Source organism: Octopus bimaculoides, chromosome 5, assembly GCF_046866305.1.
Source record: "Octopus bimaculoides isolate indiv1 chromosome 5, ASM4686630v1, whole genome shotgun sequence".
NCBI lineage: Eukaryota > Metazoa > Mollusca > Cephalopoda > Octopoda > Octopodidae > Octopus > Octopus bimaculoides.
Genome location: NC_142932.1, coordinates 95,326,109 through 95,353,959, shown reverse-complemented (window position 1 = coordinate 95,353,959; position 27,851 = coordinate 95,326,109). Strand labels below are relative to the sequence as shown.

Sequence of the window (27,851 nt, the reverse complement as noted above, 5' to 3'; positions counted from 1 at the left end):
TAATTGTTGTTGTTTCTAGGGTAGTCAAGACATTCATTCATTCATACTATTGGATCTAGGTTTTTTCATTTGCAAAATATACGTTTTTTAAAAGTTAGTAAAAAATCTGAAAATCGGCTCTTATAATGTAGTCTTCCAGTCTCATTGCTATGAAGGTATCCTGGTGTGGTGAAAAAGATTGGAGAAAAATGTTACAGAGCTTTAAAAACTGGAAAAACTGTGTATTTTTAGGCAATAGCAAGACAGAAATTTTCTGCATTTAGCGGAACAGTGTCAACTTTAAGGTTGTGCCCTGTAAAATTTATAGTTTAGTGTCTGTAATATGACCTATTCCTTGTAGGTTTCTAAATAAACAGAAATACCTAATAAAATCAACATAGGTGTAAGAGTGGCTGTGTGGTAAGTAGCTAGCTTACCAACCACATGGTCCCGGGTTCAGTCCCACTGCGTGGCATCTTGGGCAAGTGTCTTCTACTATAGCCTCAGGCTGACCAAAGCCTTGTGAGTGGATTTGGTAGACGGAAACTGAAAGAAGCCCGTCGTATATATGTATATATATATGTATGTGTGTGTGTATATGTTTGTATGTGTGTGTTTGTCCCCCCAACATCGCTTGACAACCGATGCTGGTGTGTTTATGTCCCCGTAACTTAGCAGTTCGGCAAAAGAGATCGATAGAATAAGTACTAGGCTTTTAAAGAATAAGTCCTGGGGTCGATTTGCTCGACTAAAAGCGGTGCTCCAGCATGGCCACAGTCAAAAGACTGAAACAAGTAAAAGAGTATGTATCATCTTACTGTTTCTTTTGTTTCTTCATTCTTTCACACACACACACACACACACACATGCACACACATAAGTGTATGAGTGGCTATACAGTTGAGAAGCATACTTTCCAACCATATGTGCCACAGCACCTTGGAGTAGTGACTTTTACTATAGACCCAGGCTCATCAAAGCCTTGTCAGAATCTAAAAAATGTCTCGTGTGTGTGTGTGTGTGTGTGTGTGTGTGCGCGTGTGTGTGTGTGTGTAAGGTCTTGTTTACTGAACCATTGTCCTGATGAAAAAAGATCCCTTTTGTCAGTTTTCCTGGGTGTTTGGTCCTGATAGATAGCTTTTTGTAACTGCCTCAGCAAGCTGACATAGCACTATTTGTTGATAGTGTAGCTCATTTGAAGATGGTCAATAAACAATGTTTTTTGCATCCCAAGAAACTGAAGTCATCACCTTCTCTGCAGTTGAAACAACTTCGGTCTTATTTGGAGCAGTTGGAGGGGAGTGTTTCCACTGCATGGATTGTCTCCTTTTCTCTGGCTCAAAGTTAGGAAACTAGCTGTCAGATTTTTCCATGATATGATCAGCCTGGTGTGCTTTTGATCAGATGTCAGAAGCTGAGGCACCTGCTGAGCAGAAGCCTTCGTTATGCTAAGTTCAGTGTGCAAAATATTCTCAACTCTCCCAAAGGATATGCTAATAGTGTCAGCTATTTAACTTATAATCAGTCACATTTATCCATCACCATGTGGTGAACACAAACTATGTTTTCCACAGAGGTGGCAGTAGCAGTATGTCTGGACATTGGGTCATCTTCAATACTCTCCATTCACCACCTAAATTCAGCTATCCACTTTTGCACTGTTGATAATGGAGGAGTGTCATCCCTTAATGTAGGAACCATATTGGCATGAGTGCTCTTGGGGGCTAAAGGCTTTTTTCTGAAACTACACAATAACACAAAGATGCTAAATTTTGTCCATTTTCAAGAGAAGTCATCACTTCTCTAATGACCCCTCTGTTGTGGCAAGACACCTGCTTCTGTCTCTCTGTCTTTGTCACACTAATCTTCCATCCTCTGACACAAGTTCCTCTTCTCAAATACCCTGCCCCTCTCATAATACAGTGAGCATGGCAGTGAGGGCAAGAAAGGGGTTAGAAAAATAGGGTGGGGTGTGGATTGTGGGGGTGTGGATGGTGTGGGGTGGGGGTGGGTGCGGGTGGGTGGATATTGGGGGGGGGGGGGGAGCAGCGATACAGTGAGCATGGTAGTGAGGGTAAGAAAGGGGATTGGAAAACAGGTTGATTATCAATTATGTAACAATTCAATATTATTCTACAGGAAAGGAGTATTATATTCTTGCAAGGGATGTTTTTTTTTATTAATATGCTATCAAATCTCTATGTATCAAGTTGTCATTAAAAGCATTAACTAGAGATATTGTGTTGTCACTTGTCAAACTTACCTTGCTATCTAACTACAATTCTTGTTCCCAATCACTCTACTTAACCCATTCCTCCATAAAATATCTGCCAATGAGATTTGGTTGATTTTAATTTGTATCCTAGAGAATAAAAGACACCTTTTTTTTACATGTAATATTTGTTTCATATTATCAGTTTATTTTTTATTATTTTATAAATAGACTACAATCAAACTGACTTGTTTTATATTAAAAATGTTCTGTCATTTGGTGAATAATGCTTGATTTATTTTGTAATAATTTGTCTTTTAGATGACATTGGGAACCTTTACCCAAGTTTTGAAACACCAAATGCGATAAAGGATAAAAAATTCACATTGAAATGTAATACAAATGGTAATAGTGCTTCAACATTTTGGTATACTGGAAATGGAGCAGTCATTGCTAAATACAGTGGAGTAGTCAACCAAGGTTATTCCAAATATTTTGGTAGCCGTCAAGAAACTAGTTGCCAAGAGAAAATCTGTACATTGAGTATAACCAATGTCAGTTTAGATGAAGACAACATGAGCATTATTTGCAGTTCTTCTAGCCATACAAGTATGTTCAGTATTACAGTATTTGGTAAGTAATAATGTTTTGCACAGTCAAGTGTGTGATTTTATTTTATTATTCTTTTATTTATTTCAGTCATTGGACTGTGGCCATACTAGGGTACTTGAAGGGTTTAGTCAATTAGATGGACCCCGTGCTTATGTTTTGAGTTTAGTACTTAGTGTATTGGTCTCATTTATACCAAACTGTCAAGTGACTGGAAGGTAAACAAAACTGCATTCATCGTAAAGTGAGAAATACACACTAAAAAGCCCCAGGCCCATCAGGAATCACTGCAGAGATGCTCAAAATATCTGGCAGTGTCGGCTATAGCCTAGTCACTTGTATTGTTAACCAGGTGATACACGAAGGAGTCCTACCCAACGACTGGTGTAGCAGCACCATAGTCAACTGCTACAAAGGTAAAGGTGACGCTTTAGATACAAATAATTACAGAGGTATCAAGTTGTTGGATCAGGTAATGAAAGTCACGAAGAAGGTCATAGCCCAACTAATTAGGGAGAGAGTCAGTTTAGATGAGATGCAGTTTGGGTTCATGCCAGGGAAAAGCACCACTGATGCTATATTTCTGGTAAGACAGCTGCAGGAGAAATACCTAGCCAAAGATAAACCTCTGTACCTGGCTTTCATTGACATGGAGAAAGCTTTTGATAGGGTCCCCCAATCCCTAATCTGGTGATCAATGAGGAAACTAGGGATAGAAGAATGGCTAGTGAGAGCTGTGTGAGCCATGTACAGAGACACTGTCAGTAAGGTGAGGGTTGGCAACGAGTACAATGAAGAATTCCGGGTAGAGGTAGGGGTCCACCAAAGTTCAGTTCTCAGCCCCCTCCTATTTATTATAGTCTTCCAGGCAATGACACAGGAATTCAAGACAGGTTGCGCCTGAGAGCTCCTCTATGCTGAGTCACTACCAGAACTAGAGAAGAAGTTTCAGGTGTGGAAGCAAGGATTAGAATCAAAGGGCCTTAGAGTCAACCTAGCTAAAACCAAAGTCCTAATAAGTAGGAAGGTAGACAAACCAAAAACCCCTTCAGGTAGATGGTCCTGCTCGATCTGTAGAAAAGGCATTGGTAGAAAGCTACGGACACATAAGAGGTGCAGCAATATCAAAGGACAGTTAACTAGGAAGTTAGTTTTTGTATGTGGCAGATGCTCAAGAGCAATAAACACTGAAAATGTGCAGAAAACAATTTCTGCCACATTCCAAGGAGAAAAACTAGAAGTAGTTGATAGCTTCCACTATCTAGGTGACCAAGTCAGTAGTGAGGGAGGATGCACTGAAAGTGTAGCTGCTAGAATAAGAATAGCCTGGGCAAAGTTTAGAAAGCTCTTACCTCTGCTGGTGACAAAGGGCTTCTCGCTCAGAGTAAAAGGCAGACTGTATGACGCATGTGTACGAACAGCTATGCTACATGGCAGTGAAACATGGACTGTGACTGCTGAGGACATGTGTAAGCTTGCAAGGAATGAAGCCAGTATGCTCCGATGGATGTGTAATGTCAGTGTGCATACTCGACAGAGTGTAAATACCTTGAGAGAAAAGCTGAACCTAAGAAGCATCAGTTGTGGTGTGCAAGAGAGATGATTGCACTGGTATGGTCATGTGGCAAGAATGGATGAGGATAGCTGTGTGAGAAAGTGCCACACGCTAGCAGCTGAGGGAACCTGTGAAAGAGGTAGACCCAGGAAGACCTGGGATGAGGTGGTGAAGCATGACCTTTGAACATGAGGCCGCACCAAGGCAATGAATTGTGACCGAGACCTTTGGAAATATGCTGTACGTGAGAAAACCCAGCAAGCCAAGTGAAACTATAATCCGAGGCCTCTGCCAGGAGTGTAGCCAGCCCACTTATGCATACCTTTCCTTCATTGGATACTAAACTCCGCTTGCGAAGACCTGTTGGGGGCAAGTGAAATCGAAATCGTGATGGCACCTGTACCAGTGGAGCACTAAGAGCACCGTCCAAGTTTGATCATTGCCAGGGCAGCTGTCTGGCTTCCATGCCGGTGGCACGTAAATAGCACCATTTGAGCGTGATCGTTACCAGCGTCACCTTACTGGCACTTGTGCCAGTGACACATGAAAAAACATTCGAGCGAAGTCATTGCCAGTGCCGCTGGACTGGCTCCTGTGCAGGTGGCATGTAAAATACACCATTTTGAATGTGGCCGTTGCCAGTACCACCAGGTTGGCCTTCGTGCCAGTGGCACATAAAAACACCCACTACACTCTCGGAGTGGTTGGCGTTAGAAAGGGCATCCAGCTGTAGAAACTCTGCCAAATAAGATTGGAGCCTGGTGTAGCCACCTGGTTCACCTGTCCTCAGTCAAATCGTCTAACCCATGCCATCATGGAAGGCAGACGTTAAACGATGATGATGATGATGATGTATACACCATCGTCGTCAAAGTCATTAAGAAGATATGTTGTGGGGAGGGGAGAAATTCATCAGAGATAGAATGTATGCAAGGAAATTCATGAGAATGCAAAAGGAGAGTGGAAAATAGAGGGTAAGGGAATGCAGTGAAATGTGGACATGGGTGAAGGGAGTGGGTGTTAGGAAGATGAGTTGTTGGGGAAAGATTTATCAGACAGGTTGTGAGTAGGTCTCAATTTTACTTAGATGAACAGGTCTTCTCAAGAATAGTAAATTACCAATAATCTCTGTGAGGCTCAGTACCTGAGGGTCATTTTTTATCAGTTCATTCCACTTTTTCCTAGGTCTTTCTCTTCCACAGGTTCCATCCACATATAGTACTTGGTTCTTCTTTATACTGCTGATCTTACACATATGCATTTATTTATTTATTTATGTGTTTCAGCCAAGTGGCTGCGGTCATGCTGAGCCATTCCGGAGCAGTCTCTTTTCTTACTACATCTGATACCTTTTATACCAAATTTTTCTCTCAATATATTTCTGCTTTATTTTACATTTACACCAACATTACACTAATCCTCTACATTCACAGCCTATGTTTCACTACTGGGTGGTATAACTGTTTGTACAATTTGCCTTTCACTCTGAAGAAGAGGCCATTTATTATCAACGAAGGGAATAGTTCTCTGATTTTTCCCCAGCCAGTTCTTATTCTAACTACTTCACTTTCAGAGTATCCTTCTCCATTGCTAATTAGGTCACAGGTAACAGAAATTTTCTACTACCTCTAAGATCCTCCTGAGTATTTGAAGAAATCTATTTCTTGTGTATTGTTAGTATTTATTGCATTTTCACATCAGCCAAACACAAAGACTAATTTCTTTGTTAACTTTCTTGTAATTTCACTGCACCCTACATATGCCCATAGCTTGTATTTGGTACAGAGTATGGAATGTCTATCAACACTTTTTCTACATATCAAACAGAGCTACTTTCCTGAAGAGATTAGTAATTTGTTTGCTTCCCTGCATACGAAGTTTTTAGGCTTTGCTTAGTTAATTTTAAGGCCCTATGATTCCAAGCATTGCTTCCACACTTGATATTACTTTTTTAATGCTACTGTAAATCCAGCTATAAGAACAAGGTCATTGGCATAGAGGAGCTTCCATGTGCAACCAGTCTTAAACTCCTCTGTTATGGCCTGAAGAACTATAACAAACAAGGAGGGGACTGAGAATTAACCCCTGTTGAATTCCTATCTGAACACTAAATTCATTGCTATATTCATTGCTGACTTCCATAGCAACTACCCAATTAGAGAGTGAGGGACAGTGTCAAAAGTTCTCTCCATGTCAGTAAATAATTAGTACAGCAGATTATGTTTGAGCAAATGCTTCTCCTGCAATTGCCTTACTCAGAAGATAGCATCAGCAGTGTTTGTCTCATCTTGGTCAACTATCTTCCAATTTAGTTGAGTTGTGACAGTTTTTTGTAACTTTCATGATCCCCTCCACCAATATGATACCTCTAATTACTTCTGTCTAAGCCATTTCATTTACCATTGTAACAGTTGGCTATAATGCTACTACACCAGTTGTTGGGTATGATACCTTCCTGGACAACGTGCTTAACTATATGGGTGACTGCAATATATCACACTCACTCAGTTCAGGGATCTTTGACTTGCAAGTTATATGCTGACCTCACTGGTGCTTATGTTATGTAAATGGCACCATCCAACCCATGACAGCATGAAATATGGACATTAAATGGTGATGATGAAGATGATTATGGTAGCTTTATCTATCTTATTATTGTCAACTCAGACAGCTGGTCTTTCTGTTGGGTCCACTTTAAGAAGACTCTCCTTCTCCTGTGCATTCTCTGTAGCAGTCTTTCATAGTGACATTTACATGCCACTTTGTTATCAGAATCATCCATCCATACACACTTCACAAAACTCCAATATCCTAGTTCCCTTCATTGTTGGAACCAACTCCATAGCTTCCATGCATATCATGGAAGCCACTCAGATGCTGCCCATTGATGCAACCAGCCATGACGATAAGGTTGCTACTGTGGCTTCTGCTTTTGGCAGGCGAGAGTGCAGAATTGACAGAGACATTGAGGGAGGGGCCCAGAGAGGTACATACTGTTGGTTGAAGCCTTCATCTCTTCCTACAATTTAACATCAGCTTGACATGCTTGCATATGCGAGCAGATTTTCTACACAAGGTGTGTGTGTGTGTGTGTGTGTGCTCGTACATGTGTCAGTACATATATATATGTATGTATGTATGCGAAAACACACACACACACACACACACACACACACACACACACACACACACATATATATATATATATATACATACATAAATATATATATATATATATATACACACATATATATATATAAATAATATAGGGTAAGGTTAATTGATTAATCAATCAATTAATTAATTGATTAATAGTTAATAATTTTACCAAGTAGTCAGTATGTGAAAATAACCTTTATAGGTGAATTATACAAAATATTTAATAATTATATACATAAATATAATTATAATCAGGGGTCAGCTAATTGCTTCGCCATGTACCAAAATTAGAAATTGCCTACATAAAAAAGTGTGTTATTGTCTCGGAGATACTTGTGATAGTTGAAATGACATTAGCTGCTGTTTCGAATTTCAGTATGTAACGAAGCAATTAGCTGACCCCTGATTATAATTATATCTATGTATATAATTATAGAATATTTTGTGTGTATATATATATATATATATATATATATATATATATATATATATATATATATATATATATATATATATATATATATTACAGAGGCATCAAGCTGTTAGATCAGGTTATGAAAGTTACAGAGAGGGTCATAGCCCAACTAATTAGGGAGCGAATCAATTTAGATGAGATGCAGTTTGGGTTCGTGCCAGGTAAAAGCACTACTGATGCCTTATTTCTAGTGAGACAGTTGCAGGAGAAATACCTAGCTAAGGATAAACCTCTGTACCTGGCTTTCGTTGACATGGAGAAAGCCTTTGACAGGGTCCCCCGATCCCTTATCTGGTGGTCAATGAGGAAACTTGGGATAGAAGAATGGTTAGTGAGAGCTGTGCTAGCCATGTACAGAGATGCTGCCAGTAAGGTGAGGGTTGGAAAGGAGTACAGCAATGAATTCCGGGTAGAGGTAGGGGTCCACCAAGGTTCCGTCCTCAGCCCCCTCTTATTTATCATAGTCCTCCAGGCAATCACAGAGGAGTTCAAGACAGGTTGCCCCTGGGAGCTCCTCTATGCTGATGACCTTGCCCTAATTGCGGAGTCACTATCAGAACTAGAGGAGAAGTTTCAGGTGTGGAAGTAAGGTCTAGAATTGAAGGGCCTTAGAGTCAACCTAGCTAAAACCAAAATCCTAATAAGTAGGAAGGTAGATAAAACACAAACCCCTTCAGGTAGATGGCCCTGCTCAGTATGTAGAAAAGGAGTAGGTAGTAACTCTATAAGATGTACCCGGTGCAAGCTATGGACACATAAGAGGTGCAGCAACATCAAAGGCAGGTTAACTAGCAAGTTAGTTTTTGTTTGTGGCAGATGTTCAGGTGCAATAAAGACTGTAAACAAACAGGAAACAACTTCTATCTCATTCCAGGGTGAAAAACTAGAGGTAGTCGATAGCTTCCGCTATCTGGGCGACCAAGTTAGTAGTGGGGGTGGGTGCGCTGAAAGTGTAGCTGCTAGAATAAGAATAGCCTGGGCAAAGTTTAGAGAGCTCTTACCCCTGCTGGCGACAAAGGGACTCTCACTCAGAGTAAAAGGCAGACTGTATGACGCATGCGTACGAACAGCCATGCTACATGGCAGTGAAACATGGGCTGTAACTGCTGAGGACATACGTAAGCTCGCAAGGAATGAAGCCAGTATGCTCCGTTGGATGTGTAATGTCAATGTGAATACCCGTCAGAGTGTAAGTATCTTGAGAGAAAAGCTGAACATTAGAAGCATCAGTTGTGGTGTGCAAGAGAGACGATTGCGCTGGTATGGACATGTGGTGAAAATGGATGAGGATAGCTGCGTGAAAAAGTGCCACACCCTAACAGTTGAGGGAACCCGTGGAAGAGGTAGGCCCAGGAAGACCTGGGCTGAGGTGGTGAGGCAAGACCTCCGTACATTGGGCCTCACCGAGGCGATGACTACTGACCGAGACCTTTGGAAATGTGCTGTGCGTGAGAAGACCCTGCAAGCCAAGTAAGATCGTTGCCAGTGCCCCTGGACTGGTTCTTGTGCGGGTGGCACATGAGATGCACCATTTTGAGCGTGGCCGTTGCCAGTACCGCCTGACTGGCTCCCGTAGGATTTTCGAGCGAGATCGTTGCCAGTGCCCCTGGACTGGCTTGTGCGGGTGGCACATAAAAGACACCATTTCGAGCGTGGCCGTTTTCGTGCGGGTGACACGTAAAAGCACCCACTACACTCTCTGAGTGGTTGGCGTTAGGAAGGGCATCCAGCTGTAGAAACTCTGCCAAATTAGACTGGAGCCTGGTGTTGCCATCCGGTTTCACCAGTCCTCAGTCAAATCGTCCAACCCATGCTAGCATGGAAAGCGGACGTTAAACGATGATGATGATGATGATGATGATATATATATATCATCATCATCATTTAACGTCTGTTTTCCATGCTGGTATGGGTTGGACAGTTCGACTGGGGGTCTGGGAAGCCATGAGGCTGCACCAGGCTCCAATCTGATCTGGCAGTGTTTCTACAGATGAATGCCCTTCCTAACACCAACCACTCCAAGAGTGTAGTGGGTGCTTTTTACGAGCCACTGCCACAAGGGTCAGAGGTGGGTGGCATCGACCATGTTTGGATGGTGCTTTTTACATGCCACTAACACAGGAGCCAGTTGGGGCGAGGGGGCTGGCATCAACTACGTTTGGATGGTGCTTTTTACATGCCACTGGCACGGGGAGCCAGACAGGCAGCACTGGCATCAGCCACAACTACAATTTCTATTTGATTGTGGTTTGATTTGATTTTGATATTGATGTACTTAACTCAATAGGTGTCCTCAAACACAGCATGTTGCCCTACAATCCAAAAGATACTTTTGAGTAGGCTGGTTATATGACACTGGCATAGGCTACAGCTGTGATCTCACTTTATTTGCCAGGTGTTCTCAGTCACAGCATATCTCTAGGGGTCTTGCTCTTTTGTCATTGCCTCTGTGAGGCCCAGCATTCAAAGGTCATGCTTCACCACGTCATCCCATGTCTTCCTGGGTTTCCCTCTGTCATGGGTCCCTTCAACTGTTTGAGAGTGGCACTTCTTCACACAGCTCTACTCATTCATCCTTAGTACATGACTATACCAGTGCAGACGTCTCTCTTGCACACCACTTTCAATGCTTTTTATGTCCAACATTTCTCTCAGGGCGCTTACACTCTGTTGTGTGTAAACACTGACATTAAACATTTAGTGGATCATGCTAGCTTCATTTCTTTCGGGCCTATGCATGTTGTCAGCAGTCATGGTCCATGTTTCACTGCCGTGAAGCATGGTAGCTCGCACACATGCATCGTACAATCTACCTTTCACTCTGAGCGAGAGGCCCTTTGTCACCAGTAGGAGGTAGAAGCTTTCTGAACTTTGCCCTGGCTATTCATATTCTAGTGGCAATGTTCTCTGAGCATCCACCCCCACTACAGACTTGGTCACCTAGGTAGCAGAAGCTATCAATTACTTCTAGTTTCTGACCTTGGCATGGGATGGAATCTGTTTTCTGAGCTTCTGTGGTGTTTATTGCCCCAGTGTATCTGCTGCACTGAAAGCTATCTTCCAGGTTAATCTTCCTTTGATGTTGCTGCACCTCTTATATGTCCATAGCTTACATTGGGTACATCATATGGTGTTTCTACCTACACCTTTTCTACAGATCAAACAGGGCCATCTACCTGAAGGGGTGTGTGATGTGTTCGCCTTCCTACTTACTAAGACTTTGGTTTTGTGACATTTACTCTAAAGTCCTTCGTTTCTAAACCTTGCTTCCACACCTGAAATTTCTTCTCTAGTTCTGGTAGTGATTCTGCTTTGAGGGCCAGGTCATCAGCATAGAGGAGCTCCCAGGGGCAACCTGTCTTGAATTCCTCTGTTATTGCCTGAAGAACTATGATGAATAAGAGGGAGCTGAGGGCTGATCCTTGGTGGACCTCTACTTCTATCAGGAATTCTTCACTATACTCATTGCCAACCCTAACCTTACTAATGGTACCTCTGTATAGGGCTTGTACTGCTCTTATTAACCATTCATCAATCCCTAGTTTCTGCATTGCCCACCAGATAAGGGACCGGGGGACCCTGTCAAAGGCTTTCTCCAAGTCCACAAAAGCCAAGTATAGAAGTTTATCTTTGGCTAGGTATTTCTCCTGCAGTTGTCGTACCAGGAATATACCTGGGACAAAACTGAACTGCACTCATCTAAGCATACTCTCTCCCTAATTAGTTGTGCTATGACCCTCTCCATGACCTTCATCACCTGATCCAGAAGTTTGATACTACTGTAGTTATTTCTATCTAAAACATCACTTTTACCCTTGTAGCAGTTGACTATGGTGCTGCTACGCCAGTCATTGGGTATGACTCCTTCGTGTATCACCTGGTTAACAATACAGGTGACTAGGCTATAGCCAACACTGCCAGATATTTTAGTTACTATAATTTATTAGCTTCTTTTCCATATTCTTGGTTTATGCATGTCTATGCAAATATAGTATTGGTTTATCCCATTTATATTCATTAGAAATTAAATAAATAAAGAATTTTGACATGTACGAATATTTATTTCCCCTCACTGTAGATAGATAAAGTAACTGAAGTAGAGAACGTGTATTATAGGATAACAAAGATGAGACTAGTTATAGACAACTCAACAGCAACTTTTATTTCCACACATGTATCACACAGGATTAACATAAAAATGGAAGAACCACTTCAATATGCTCCTTCTACAGACTACCTCAATAATGATTGACAATGTTTTCATTGTTGCAGCTGACAACTTCAATTAACATGTTGGCCAACATGATGATGTTTACCATGATATTAGTGAAAGTTTTGGATGTGGTTTAAGAAATGAGGAGGGTGTAAGGCTCTTAGAATCCTGTGATGAAATTGGTCAAACACATACTTTAAAAATCCAGCCAACCACCTACCAATCTGGTGAACACAATTAGTCATACAGATTACATTTTCACAAACAAAAGGGCTGGTTTGCTGGTGGAAATGTAGACCTTTCCTAGTGAAGAATACACTTCACAACATCGATTAGTGACAAGTAACATAAGAGTCAGAGATAAGCAGACACAGGAATGAAAGATAACTTGGAGAAAGAAAATATAGGAACAAAAGGATGCCATTATAGCTTTGTTAAGCTATACATAAAAGTAACCAGAAACAAGAGTGTGTCAGTGTATTGTTTATTTAGCTTTAATCAGCTTCACTGTCAGGGAGAGTATGATTGGCCATTTCAATATCCAGACTCTTCTCCTGCCTAACCAGAACTCCCTTTTCTGAGGACCAACTCAATAGCCCACAGTGAAAGTCCCTATCTACAGCTTGTCTGTTATAAGTCCATTGGCAGTACCCTACACTATAATTAGGAATAAATGTAGAGAAATTTTAACTGATGCGTATGATTGTTAGGAGAAAGACCTAGGCACCTGCAGCACAGATGACAACAGAATTTTCTAGACTGCTTTATATTAGCAGTTATATTTCCTGTTTTGCCCATTTGTTATTTATCTGTGATATCAGTGTATATTTAGTGATTTAGTGCTTCTCGCTAAGGCTAATTTGTGGTTTTCCTGTAGATATTGAGTTCCTATGTCAATGGAGTATTCCATTTCAATGTCTACATAGTTGTCAATATTATTTATTGTACAAGATATACTGTCAGTCTCACCATGAGAAGAGTTGAACTTGAAAATGTCATCTGCATATCTGAAGAAAAAAGCATAAGAAAGCATTCCAGTTGGTCCATATATGTGATGGTTTGCTAAGTTAGATCACTCAGTGAGTTTTGTGCAATACCTTCTGATTATTGATATCAACAAAGATAATACTGTTTTATTTTTCATCTAACTAAAAATATATAAACAATATTCATGATATTGCTATAATCTCAACCCCACTATCCAACAAAAATGAGGATATATTTTCAAAACACACACAATTACACACACACGCATGCATGCACACATGCACGCACACACACACAAATGCGTGCGCGTGCAAACACACACAGACTAAAATACATTCATGCATTGACGTAATTTTTGTCAATTCTTCTACTTCAGTTTTACCAAAATTGGTCACAATCAAGGCTACTTCTGACACAGATCTAGTGGAAAATAAGAATAAAAGTTATGAATGCCTTATTAAAGACACCAACCCTGTATTTTCAGTCTATTGGTTGATTACTAAGAAAGATGGAAAACTAAAAAATGCTACAGAGTATATTGCAAACAAGTCAATCAAATCAGGAAACCTGACCACTTTATCATCAAAACTGACATTAACTCTTAATATGAATTTTCAGAAATTACAGTGTGTTGCATATTTTCCGGGTAAAAAGGAATTTGATAAATATTCAAAGGAACTTGATTTGCATATGAAATGTAAGTTTTTACTTTTTCTATATATAAAGTACAAACACCAGATTTGTTCAAAATTTTTACTTGAAATATATGTACATTTCTAAATTTATATCTAACACAACGAGAAGATTACATAACTTTAACAGTTTTGAAAAGAGTTTTTCTTTTTATTGATTTACATTTTTGTTGTTATAATGTTGTATCACTGGCCAATAATGAACTAACAGATCCCAAAATATATGCGGTCATTTCTGTAATTTGCATAAATTTACTAAAGCATCTATTTCATTGAGTTCTACTTTCCAGAGTAAGATGCATAGCTAAAACAAATGTGTTCTTTAAAAATGTATGTTTAGTCAGTTGCATATCTGCTCCCTTCTCTTTACTTTTAGTTTGCAATAACTTTGTATTGTAGTTCTTGAGAATATTAGACATGTTTTTGTACAGCTGTAACTTTCTTTAGTTCTAATATTCCTGAACAGCTTTTGAAATATATGGCCATTTGGCAAATGTTTATCTGTTCAGCAAAGAAAATGTTTTGCAACATTTTACTTTTTTCAACAATGTTGTATGGTGAGTCCTAACACCATGATGTTAGGTATTTTCACTGTGATTTTTGCATAGTTGTCACATGGCATTGGTATATACATTATTCTTTCTTTAGCTTGTTAGCCTCATAGATTCTTGCTGCAGTATTCTATAGCCCTGCTGAAGATTACATTGGAGGGAAGATAATGAGCTTGATGGCATTTAATTGTTAGTTATATTCTATATGGATGTACAATATGGTGGTGTTTGTTTTCTCTGAGAGCTCTTCAGTTTTAAGCTCAGGTTAAACATAAAAACCAGAATGTTTGCCATTGTATGGTATTAAGCAGAATATTGTAATTATTAGAAGTAATATTTATCGCCACATCAATATGGCTGTTTGATGTTACTACTGTTTTAACTCAAGGCAAATACCCTGCCAGTTAGTTACTGGTGCAACCTGCACCCCATATATATTGCAAGCAGATGACGGGATCACATGATCGAATGGTTTCAGGCTACTTGTGCCCACCTTCAATTGTGAACACTTGACTGCTAGAAATAACAGGGATTTGTTCCAGCTTGCAATATATAGAAAAATAAGTACCATTGGTCACTCATTTTGCAACAAGCAAAGTAGCTAGTTTGAAAATTCTCAATAAGAGACAAAAATAGTAACCATACAAAGAAGTAATACTTATTGTCATATCATCATTATCATCATCATCATCATCATCATCATCATCATCATTATGAGTTTTACTTCTTTTTTGAACTTTGTTTCCATTTCTTGCCGAGTGCTTTCCCAACACTTAGGACAAAGAAGCTCACTGTATACAGTGGTAGATCTTTAAAATAAATACATAAGATTGTTCATTTACAAAGACAAGTGATAGAAAAAGCAAAAAAAAAAAAAAAAAAAGAAAAAAAAAGGGGAAAAGAAGAAAGAAAGACAAAAGAAAAAAGATAATAGAAAAGAGGAAAAAATGAAGAAAAAAAGAAAAAGTCACAGCAGCAATGCTCTTCTCGATATATGTAATGCACCCATTAAAACAATCTTTGCACTCCTTGCATGGATGGTTAACCAGGTATCATTTTCAAATAGTTTTCAGTTCCCTTTTTGATCATTCCAAGTGCTCCTACTGATCACTTGTATAGTAACTGACTTGAGATAAAACAATTTTTTTGACTTCAGTGAGCAAAATTTAAAATTTTCTGAGCTTGTCATTCAATAAACAGACTTTATTGTTTTGGTCTTACACAATAATATCCAGCTAATTGGCTTTGATGGGGTTGTCTGTATGTTCTGGAATGTCCCAAAGAATTGTTACATTTTCTTCCTCAGTTACAGCCTGCTTATACTATTTATCAGCAGTTTGATTTTATAATGTTGACATATTAACCAGTATAGATATTGGCCAAGACTTTCATGTCTTGATTTATATTCCACTGGTGCTAAAACTTTGTATTCGGAGATTAGAGGTCAACAGTTTAAATCTCATCACTGCAAAATTGGCAACTCGAGTGTACTCCATTTTTCAGCCAGCCAATTGCTCATGTGCTTTTTTATTCCATTGATTTCACCTTCTTTGCAACAAAAGCTGCCACGCTTCTATCATGCTGTTCAACCCGGTTTTATGCATGAACTCAATAGCAATTTTTTTACTCTCCTTCCTGACAAAATGAAGCTTCTTATTCTTCTCATGATTTTCAACAAGTTTCAGCATCCAGTCATTAGACCTTTCAAGATATCTGGCCAGTCAAATTGTTGTGGCTTTGTAAGAGATTTCAAACTGGTTCATACATCGACCTCCTTGGGCTCTAGGAAGGTTAAGACAATCAATATCTGCCTTTGGGTAGTGCATCTTATTGCAAGTTAGCAACATAAAAATTTTCCTGTCAATGTTCTTTATTTCACTGATATTCCAGTTCAACACATTGAAGCTATAAGTAACAACTAGAACTGCAAAGGAATTTATGGCTAACACCTTATTATAAAGTATTTAGCTCAGATTTCAGGATTGCTCGAACTCTCCTGTAACATTCCTTCCTGATCTTCTCTTTCATGCTTGCATGCTGAATGCCAGAGCCTTCATTTATTCCTAGGTATTTGTAAGTTTGTTTTTTGCTCAAGTCTTTTTATGACTGTGTCAACAGCTAACACAACTGAATTTGAGGTCTTCAATTCTATTCCTGGAAAGTGGTCGCAGTACATTTTTTAAGACCAACCTCCATCATGATGTCATCACTAAATGCTTTCACAGTATGTAATAGGCCTTCAAGCTCATCATTGTCTTTGCTATAGAGTTTTAAGTTAGCCATATCAAATAGATAACAACTTATTTTCTTATTCTTGATTTTATACACATATCCTGTTCTATCAAACCCCCTTGTAAGAAATATTAGGACTATGCTGAAAATTGGAGGCAAAGTGAGTCATCTTGTAAAATCCACAGTTGAAGTTAATATTGTTTGAAGTCAGAACTCCATTAGAATGGTATGTTATGCTTCAGGAAGCTTGAAATTACAGGAGAAAGTTTGAAAGTATCCAGCAATTTCAAGATCCATGAATGCAGTATGCTGTCAAAGGCCTTTTTATAATCAATCTATGTGTAACTGAGATTTCTGCATTTGTTATGACAGTTCTGAAGGATCATGCAATTAACTAGAAGTTGGTCTTTGCATCTTCATTAGCAGCCTTTTTGTTCAGTGGAGACAATAGAGTTCTGTTTCATAAATATGTGTTTTCTCCACAAGGATGGATGTTAAAATTTTATAAGTAATAGATAAACAGGCTATGTGCCAATAGCATTTTTGAACTTTGGTTTCATTATTCTTTGGTTGTAGGTTAGTATTACCACTTGCTAACCAATCAGGTGTTTTCCTAGGATCTCTCATAATTTCATTGAACAGCTCAACTAACTTTTCATGTGTGCACAAGATCGATGCAAGCCAGAAATTTGGCACCCCATCTTAACCAGGGGATTTCTACTTATGAGTCTTTGTGAGAGTCATCGTTGGGTCTGCTATTGGGACGCCTTCCCATAATTGTTCTGGCAAATTTTGGTCAGCTCTTTCTATGTGTCTAACGCCGAGGACCCCCAAAATGTAGATTCAAACACCAGCTGAAGTCTTCGTTCCTTCAAGCTGGAATCAGCCCTAACACCTAGGAAACAGAAACTGCTGACCGTCCATTATGGTGAAGAACAATTCATTTTGGTTATCCACTTTCGAGGAGAAAGACTGAAGAAGAAACAAAAAGAAGGCCATGCAAGGCCTGGCAACTTCAGCCAAGAATATCACCTGCCTTGCCATGTGATCAATGCCAGAGACTTGGCCTTCTGAAACATGTTGGGTTTAAGCATCATGGAAGCACCAGATGAACTCAACTCTGACACGAGTGATGCTGACAACTATGTATACTTCTTACCTTTTGTTTATATTTCTACTGTGTATGTTTTCTACACATTTTTATCATTCAATTCTATGTAAATCACCAAGTTTTGTGTCCATCTTTGTATTGTCTTCCTCATCCATCATTCAGATGGCAAATGGAAGAAATTGTTGCTGCTGCTATTGTTGTTGTTAATGTAGCAAATTAGCAGAATCTTTGAAGCATTAGAAAAATACTTTGTGGTATTGGTCCCTGCACTTTATGTATTGAGTTCTGTTCTTGCAAAGGTCAGTTGTACTTTTTACCTTTTTGGTGTTGATGGAATAAATTACCAGTCAAGTACTGGGATTGGTGATATTGGCTAATACCCCTGAAAATTATGTAACACCATTATTATTATTATTATTATTATTATTATTATTATTATTATTATTATTATTATTATTATTATTCAGTAGTCTTGTTTATATTACGTGCTTTCACTGCACTACTGAGTGCAGCTCTGTGTGTCTTGGGTATGCGCTGTGGTTTGTTGTGGTGCTCTTATTTCCTCTGTATTGAAGGTGTTTTACGTAGGATGTGTGCGGTGACTAGTATTGCTATTTTCTGTATGCTATATATACTTGTAAGTCCTGATGTTTTTGTTATGTATTTGACTGAATGTCTTTTTTATCATACCTACTATAATAGGAACCTACTATGATAGGAATGGTTTCTGTTTTTTGGCTTCACATTCAAGTTACCACTATTTGCAGATCTTTATATTTTGAAAGCTTCTCCATTTCTTTTAGAGAAAAATTGTCATATGTTGGTATTGATCTATCAATTAGAAAGCATTTTTCTCTTGGTGATCTCTGACAACTTTATCCAGCCTATTGACCTTAATTTCTCTGTGTGTGTATTGACAAATCCCAGAGTATGGTTGCTTTCTCATTTTCTGTGATCTTTTCTGGTGTGTGCCATCTTTACCTGTTGTTATGCCATAGTGTTGGCATAGCTTCCAGTGTTTTTAAGTCCTGACTCTGTCATGTCTGAATAAATTCTTTCTTAGCTGGAACTGGGCAGCCACAGACAATATGATTTATTGCTTCTTCTCCTTCTCCACATATTCTGCAGTTACTTGTATTTCTTTCCATTACATATTTATGGTGATTTCTGGTAGGAAAGCTTTGATCTTGTGCTGCAATTAAAAATCCTTCAGTCTCTACTTTGAGACCTGAGCTTCTCAGCAATTGTTGGGATTTTGCTTTGTTTATTTCTTTTCTGTTTAGTTTAACCCAATATGAAGGGACTTTTCTCACCATTGTTTTATGATCTGTTGCCGTTCCAGTGTTCGTTTGGATTTCAGTTGTTTTACAGCTTTTGTTGTTTCTTCTTTTTCTTCACAGTTGTTAGATACTCTGACTTCTTTTTTGTATATTTGTCCACTTCCTTAAAGAGTAAAAATAGTTTTCTGTTTTGTTCGTGTTTTGTGGCTATTTGTTTTAGTTTTCCTTGCTTCTGAAGTAGGTATTTCTGTAGTCCTATGATGGTTGTTTTGTAATAGTTTTCTAGCTGTATAAGGTCTCTACCACTTTTGATACATTGTATATATAGCCTTTCTATGTCAGATTTTGGGTGGTGCATCCTAAATCCTGTCATTATTTTTCTCATTTACCTGTCTATTTTGATTAGTTCATTTAGAGTCCAGTTAAGACTATTGTAGCTGTATCTTATAACTGAGATGGCTAGAGTGTTGATACCTATGGTCTTGTTTTTTGCATTGAGCTCTGTTTTCAGTATCAACCTAACTCATCTATAGAATTATTTTTTATCTTCTCTTTCATTTGTGCATGTTGTATCATATCTAGTTCATTGAATTCTAGGCAAGGGCCCGGGAACAGGGGGTGCAGCGGGTGCACCCACACCACCTAGAATTTTCAGGGGGTGCAAGATCAAAATTTGCACCCCCTACATAATCTTACCAGTTGCATAAAATAAGTGTCTAAAATCTATCGGTATAAAATGCTTAAGTTCGATCTCGTTTCAAAACAAAGAAAAAAATAAATATATAAATAAATAAAAGTGATGAAGCTAGCATAAAATTCCCTAGGGAGTTTAGGACCACTAACTTCTGAAGGCAAGTGGCGTCAAAATACAAAAAAGTAAGTGACAATAACAACAGTAGCAGCAACAATAACAACAACAAAACCAGCATGTATGATTAATTTTGAATATATAGCATTACTTGAATTATTGAAGACAGCTCCCACCCAGTTTCTGTCTGTCAATACTTCTCTCCATCTTTTAGTACCACTCCCAAGTTCTTTGTAATTGGTGTTGCTAAAGACTTAAAACATGGTTGAATGGATTCGACCGTTTGACACCAGTCTAAAAATGAAACCCCTTCAAAATTCTTTCAATACAAAACGAGCATTCAATATTCCATACCATTATTTGTTTGACCACTGCCTGGGTGCCTTTGTTTTCAACTCCAACTTTAGTCTTGATTCACCTTTTCATTAAATCTGTATTTTCCTTTTCTCTTTATTCCTCTCTATCTGCTTGAGTTCCTTAGGAAATAGTTTCCTTTTAGCATTACTACTAACAAATCGTATCTTAAAGACGTAGTTTAGGCAGAATGCCTTATATATTGACAACTTTCATTTTTTTATCTTGCCTTAATTCTGTCATATTATTAATCAAAAGTCTTCCTGCCTATATATAAAATAGTATCTGCGTCATATCTGTTTCCGATACTGTCCTGCTTTTTCGTTTTATATAGAAAACGTTGATTTAATTAGTTTGATAAGTGCATCTGCACGAAACTCTCGAACCTTCAGTCACTATGTGACTTTCTCTGATGAATAAATCTATACTTATTGAGACTGACTCAACATAAGTTCTATTTTTCATGTTTGAACCACTACGCCTCTGATGAGAACCCAATAATGTTCGGAAATCGATTAAAGTTGTTCATCTGTTTTTTCAATCTACGGAGAAATGGCTAAATTTTCCCTCTTTATAAATATACGATATATATATATAAATATAAGTAGACCTCGATAATCGGCTCGGGATTCTCCCCCAATGACTTTACAAAGGTCACTTGGGGCCCCAATTCGCCGTGAAACCATTTGGTAGCTGGTATCGTTACGAGGTCTATTTATATTTACCCACTTCTCTACTTGTAGAGTAAGCTCTCCTCTGGTTATATGGTTTTACCGTTTATTATCACATATACATATATATATATATGTGTGTGTGTGTGGGGGTGTATAGAGAGAGGTAGGTAGGTACATATGTAAGCTCACATACACGCACGCATATACATACGAATGTTTGTATTTGTGTGTCTGTATGTCACCCCACCATCGCCTGATAACTAATGTTGATGCGATTATGCTCCTGTAACTTGGCGGTTCGAAAAAAGAGGCGATAGAATTAATACGAGGCTTCCAAAGAATAATTCCTGGCGTTGATTTCTTCAAATAAAAGACGGTGCTCTAGTATGGCCTATCGTCTTTTGAAGCATATTGGATGGGAGGTCATGTTGCTGGTTTTACCAATAAAAACACAAGCACTATTTATTTGATGTTCACTATTTGTTTTTCAGGTTTTTGTTCGACCAGAATTCTTTCGTTACAATTCAGTGGCCTTATACGTGGTTCTTTACTTATTTTTTCTTTCTTGTGTCTGCCCTTTTTAATCATCTGCCATGTTGTATTCAACAGAAATTCAAAATCTTATGGGAAACTTCGTAAATCTTGTAAGGGAAGAATGCAGTGCAGAAGTAAGTCAGTGGTTTAAGCGTCGGAACAATTTCGTCTCTGATACAATTCAAAATGAAATTTTAGAGGCATATGCTCATAACATTTTACATGAGATCAAAATAAAAGTAGAAAATTCCAGATTTATTGGCATTATATGTGATGGTACCACTAATTGCTCTGGCATGGAACAAGTATCAATCACTGTCCGGTACGTTTCTGGAGACCTGAATGTCAATGAGGATTTTCTAGGTTTTTATAATCCCCCTGACTGCTCTTCGAAGACACTGACTAAGATTATTCTAGATGTTTTTTGTCACCTAAACATTTCACTTGGCTCAAAGTTATGCTGTTTTTCATTTGATGGTGCAAGTACCATGATTGGAAACATTTCAGGTGTATAAACGCGATTGAAAAATTTGTTCCCAGGTACATATTTTGTACACTGTGGAAACCACTCTCTAGACCTTGTCCTCCAAGAAGTTAGTTCTAAGGTTACCTTTGTAGCTGATGCACTGAACTTTGTTCATCAATGCGCCATTCTTGTAAAAGAGTCACCAAAAAGAAAAGCACAATGGACAAATATTTGTGGTGAGAATGTCATCATGTTGCAAGCAGTGTGTCCAACTCGGTGGTGCATTAGAGCAACAGCACTGAAACGAGCAGAAAACAATTATAAGAATATTCAAAATTTTTTGTTTGACCTTCTTAATGACTCGTCGTTAAGAGCAACAACAAAGGCTACTGTTAAAGGGCTGCTAAAACAATCAGGAAAAGCTTCCATTTTGTTCGGCATTAAAATCGCTGGGGATATATTTGGGGTATGTGAGCCAGCGGCACGTAGCTTATAGCGTCCAGGTACGACAGCCGGTGATTGCTTGAAATTGATTGAAAAGTTGAAAACCTCTCTTTCAAAAATGAGAAGTGAGAAGGTTTTTGAAAAATATTTCGATGAAGTATCCTCTTCTGACTTGGTGAAAATGCCCAACATTTCGCGATCTAAAAATACACCACTGCGCTTTAGACACACAACAACTACTGAAGAAGTTGCTCTTTCTGTCACCGATGACTGGCGTCGGCAATTTTTCTCTATAGTGGCTGTCATCGAAAATGAATTGACTCGCCGGTTTCAGCAACAGGGAATACGTGTATGCTCTGAGCAAGAGGAGTTGCTGTTGTCATCAGTCAATAGTGGAGTATTTAACTTTGAAAATGCACATCTACCTGCTTCTTTTGATTTGCTCTTACTGTCATCTCAAATCAAACTTCTTTCTGGCCTATGGACGGAAAGGGAAACTTTGCCTAAATCATTTAATGACATAGTTGAAAAATGGAGAGCGTCTGATGCTATTTTTCGTTCTAGTATGCCACACGTGTTGGCGTTAATGCAGCTTGTCTTGTCTTCACCTGTATCTGTTGCATCAAGCGAAAGAACATTCAGTGCACTTCGCCATTTGAAGACCTGGCTCCGTACCACAATGACACAGCACCGCCTTACACATAGTGCCATAATGCATGTACATAAAAAAATATACGATGAAAACACTTTGCACATCCTCATGAAACGTTTCATTGACAAAACGTGTGAGCGTAGGAAAACTTTTGGAATATGTTGATACAGTTTTTTTCATATACGTGTGAATTATGGAGTGATGCAAAAACTCGGCTTACTTCCATTTTAACACTACTTATAGCTTCATTATTTCTTTCTTGGTAAACTGACATTTGAATGTTCAGAGAAAACTTCAAAAGTAACTATTAGTGACTTCTCTTCAAGATGAACAAAATTTGGCATCATGCTGTTATCAAGTACCTGTAGAAAAAGGATTTAGTCCCCAAGAACATGTTGATATATCGGAGGATGATGCTCCAGTTTTATCAACAGGGCAAAACTGATTAACTGATTTGAGCAGAGATAATATTGAGAAGACTAATGATCTGAACAGTCTGCAACTGCCTCCACTGGAGAAAAAAAAAATTGCCAGTGTTAATAGCATATCATGTGTGAGGGCTGAGAATATTCTACACAATAAATTTGGCATGATGAAAGTTTCTGCTTGGTGGGTGTTGCTTCTTCTGACACCTGATTAAAAGGGCACCAGGCTGATCACATTTCGATAATATCTGACATTGCTTGAGGCAAATCCAGTTTCCTTAAATGTGTTGGGTTTATCATTTTGAGTTAGAGAATAAGAGATAATCTAACAGTGGAGACACTCCTCAACACTTACTCTAAAGAAGGTCATCAAGATCGTTTAATCTGCAGGGAAGGTGATGGACTCAGTATTTTGGATTGCAAAAAGCATCGTGTTTATTGACTACTTTCAAAAGGCTCTCACCATCAATGAAGAGTGCTGTACTGTGCCACCTTTCTAAGGCAGTTGCGAAAGGCTATCAAGGCCGAACGCAAGGAAAACTGTCGAGTATGTTTTTATTTCATCGAAACAAATACTCCAGTGCACAAGTAATTGGTTTCGATGGCTGCTGTGTGTGATTGGCTTTGGACTGCTAAGCCACCCTCCCTACTTTAGTGATTTGACCTCATCTTATTATCTATATCCCCTACATATATATAAAAAAATCCTCGCTTTGGAACCAATATCATAGTGATGATGTCTTATCAGCTGTTGAAAAATTGTTTAACTAACAGGATAGCTTCTTTTCCAAGGCAATCGAAGCAATGAATCGCTGAAAGAAGTATGCAGATGATCCTTTCTGTTTGATTTTCACTTTTCAATTGCGTCAATTTTATTCCAATTTCAAAAATGTTTATTGTTCACATGAACTAAACCAACAGTATGTTTATCCAACATTTCACAAAACTTTATTAAAACTTCCATCGTTGAATGTTTTAACATTGTAATGTTGTCACCTTGTACAAAATGCCAGCTTCCACACCCTGTTCTCTGATGGAGGGGAAAATGATCAAACTTTAAACCTCTTACAGTTTTCTAAAGTTTTTCTGGAATAAGCGAATAGCATCAGATTCAACGGGAAAAATTACACCAATATTTCAAATTTAAAAATTTTCGCTTAATTTTAAAATTTCAGAAGGTGAAATCAAGCAGAAAAGATCCTAATATTTAAAAATGAACTTCATATGATCACATTCTATGAGAATATATTGTTCAGCCTGTTAACTTTCCAGTCGATCCTCATAATAATAAAAGTTATTATTATTGAACATTTGTTTGTTTTGATACCCAAATTAGAAAACTTCACCTTGTTTGTAAAAATTTTGGGTACTACAGGAGAAGTGTGGACCTGAGTTCTGAGAATGCGCATGTCACAAATTTGCGCGTGCACGCGCATTAGTTGTAAGTAGTCGATTTTAGCTCACAAAGCAAATGACGAGACGCTCGGATTCGCGCTACTAGTTGATTTTAACACAGAGGTAAACAACGAGACGCACGGACGCGCGCTACTTGCTGTAGAAGGAGCGAGGTTATCCATGTAATACAAAAAGAAAATTGCAGATAAGTTGAATATAAAAGTGAAAACTAATCATTGAATACTGAAAAAACGTTCACCTCCCCTAACTATAAACCCTAACCCTAAACCCTAACGCTAAACCCTAACCCTAATTCCTAACCCTGAATAAAATATGGGAAAAGCTAGAGATGAATGTTTTGAAAACATTCTGAACTATCTTTCAGAATGGTTTACTTTTCAATGAAATATCATTTTGTTATTTTTCATTCAATTTTATTCAATTAATCTGCAATTTTCTTCTTGTATCAGATGGATAACCCACTCTCCATTTACAGCAAGTAGCAAGCGTCTCGTTTTTTACCTGTGTGCTAAATTCGACTACTTACGACTAATGCGGGCGCATGCGCAAATTTGTGACATGCACACTCCCAGAACTCGGATCCACACTTCTCCAGTAGTGCCAAATTTTGAAACTGAGTTTGCACCCCCTAAGCAAATTTTGTTCCCGGGCCACTGATTCTAGGTATTTGTATGTCTGGCATTGATCTAATTCTCTTATTTCATTTACTTTATCTAGTATGATGATGCTACTCTTAACCGGTTTTATTTTTATTATTATTAGTAGTACTAGTAGTATTAGTATTATTATAGACGTTGCGCAGTATACAATATTGTGAGGTTGTTCAAATTCCACAGAGGTTAGCATTGCCTTTCATCTTTTTGGGGTCAATTAATTAAATGCCAGTGAAACACTGGGGTCAATGTAATCAACTAGTCTCCTCCTTTAGTAGAAAGGATTATTATTATTATTATTATTATTAAGATGTCAATCTGACAGATCATTAGAGTGTCAGACAAGATGTGTTACAGTATTAGCATGCATTTCTGGGTCAGATTACACCACCCTTAGTCCTTCTAAAGTTGATAAATTAAGAAATAAAGTCAGGTGGTTGAAGTTATCAGCTAACATACTTCACCTCAAAATTGCTGGCCTTGTGCAAAAATCAAAAGTTATTATTGGTTTCATATTTTGGCACATTTCCAGCAATTTCAGGGGGTAGGGCTAAGTCGATTATACTGACCCTAGTGTCTAACTGGTACTTATTTTATCTATCCCAGAAAGATGAAATGTAAAGTTGATCTCAGTGAAGTTCAACTTCAGAATGTAAAGATAGTTGAAATGCCGCTAAGCATTTTCCTGGTGTGCTAACGGTTCTTCCAGTTTGCTGCCCTAAGATCCAAAGTAATTATTATTATTATGTGGTAAATAAGCAATTAGTAGAGCATGGGACAAAATACTATGCATTATTTAGATAGGACTGTTTACATTCTGAGTTTAAATTCCAGTGAATTTGACTTTGACTTACATCTCACCAGGGTCAATAAAAGAGATACTCCATCTTAGGTCATTGGTATTGACTTAGTCTCTCCTCTTTTTGCCTAATTCATTACAAATGTGCTTTTCTCCTAAAATTTATCCTCTTTTGCCAATGCTCAAATTTTTATTATTAGAATTATACTAACAAAATTTTGAAAAAATAACTGATTTTCTTCAAAATATACTTGTTTTCTTTTCATATGTTTTTTTATGCTTTTCTTTTTATTAAGTGCACCAATTTGATTTTGCTTGAAATAATTTTTTTTTTTTCTTTTAACTATTCATGTACTGAAATTCATAGATTCTCCAGAAAGAGATGACATGACACTAAATGTTTCAGGAGGAAAAGTATGTGCTGATACTCCAACCAAATTCCACTGCAGTTGGAAAGGTGGTAATCCACCAGTAAGTGTAACCCTGATGTATAAAAATGTATCAAATACTAGTAAAGAAGAAGTTGAACTTAACGTAATACCTTCCAAATCTCATCAAACAGTTAAGTGTCTGGGCATTCATATTGCTGCAAATGTGTCTCATGAAAAGAATTTAACTATTTATTGTGAGTATACATGAAGCACCTTCTGAAAATTTTTATCTTCTGTTTTTATCATTTTCTTTTTAATTCAAATATGAGAAGATGAGTAAAATGTGAGAGTTTAGTCTTTTGTAAATGTTGGTTTGTCTGTAAGTTTTTGAGTGAAGGAAACAATAAACAATATTCTGTAATACCAAAATGGGTGAGAGTTATTTCATTTTTCTGGAACCATGTATGTAATTGAATTGTTGGAATTTGCGTGTGGTTTTATCATGTAAGTTGAATATTCAGAGGAAATAAACTCATCATCAAATTCTGATATAAATAAATATTATTGTTGTGGCTAAGTATTTAAATTTCATTTGAGAACAGAGATAAGTAATTAAGGGGATATCAAATTGCTGGACCAGGTCATCAAAGTAAGAGAAAGAGTTATGGCTCAATCGATTAGGAAGAGAGTTAATCTAGATGAATTGCAGTTCAAGTTTGTACCAGAAAGAAGTACTACTAATATCATATTCCTAGTAAGTCAACTACAGGTGAGGTACCTGTTGAGCTGGAGGAATCCATTGTCCTTGCTCTTATAGCTGAAGCTGGAGTAAGATTAAGAAAACTTTGCAGGTGTGAAAGCAAGGCCTGGAATCAAAGAGTCACATTACCTTGGCAAACATTAAAGTCTTAGTCAATCAAAAAATGTTAGTGTGCATGATTGATGGAGTACAAATGTGCTGAACCTTCTTCCATCTGGAAAATTACCTTGTTTGATATCTAAAAAAGGAATAAGTTGAAGTTTGATACAGTGCATCCAGTGCAAACTGTGGATGTGCAAGAGGTGCAATGGAATTATTGGTAGGTTGACTGACAACATGGACATTGTATGTGGCAGGTGTGTTGGAGTATTAAACTCAAAGTGAAAATGGGAAATGATGCCTTCAAAAGCCTAGGAACTTCACATGATGTAACAGATAGC

At 38.0% G+C, this 27,851-nt stretch overlaps 2 protein-coding genes across 3 annotated transcripts in view; both read left to right on the top strand.

Moving 5' to 3' along the window:
- Positions 1–27,851, top strand: part of LOC106880794 (neural cell adhesion molecule L1.1-like) — a 537,440-nt gene that overhangs the window by 117,350 nt on the left and 392,239 nt on the right. The window lies entirely within an intron of this gene.
- LOC106874055 (uncharacterized) overlaps positions 1–27,851 on the top strand; it is a 122,182-nt gene that overhangs the window by 1,201 nt on the left and 93,130 nt on the right. The window contains exons 2-4 of the mRNA XM_089352676.1: positions 2,513–2,824; positions 13,566–13,886; positions 26,648–26,905. Coding sequence (XP_089208802.1) covers positions 2,513–2,824; positions 13,566–13,886; positions 26,648–26,905 — 891 coding nt within the window. The remainder of the gene's footprint in view (positions 1–2,512; positions 2,825–13,565; positions 13,887–26,647; positions 26,906–27,851) is intronic.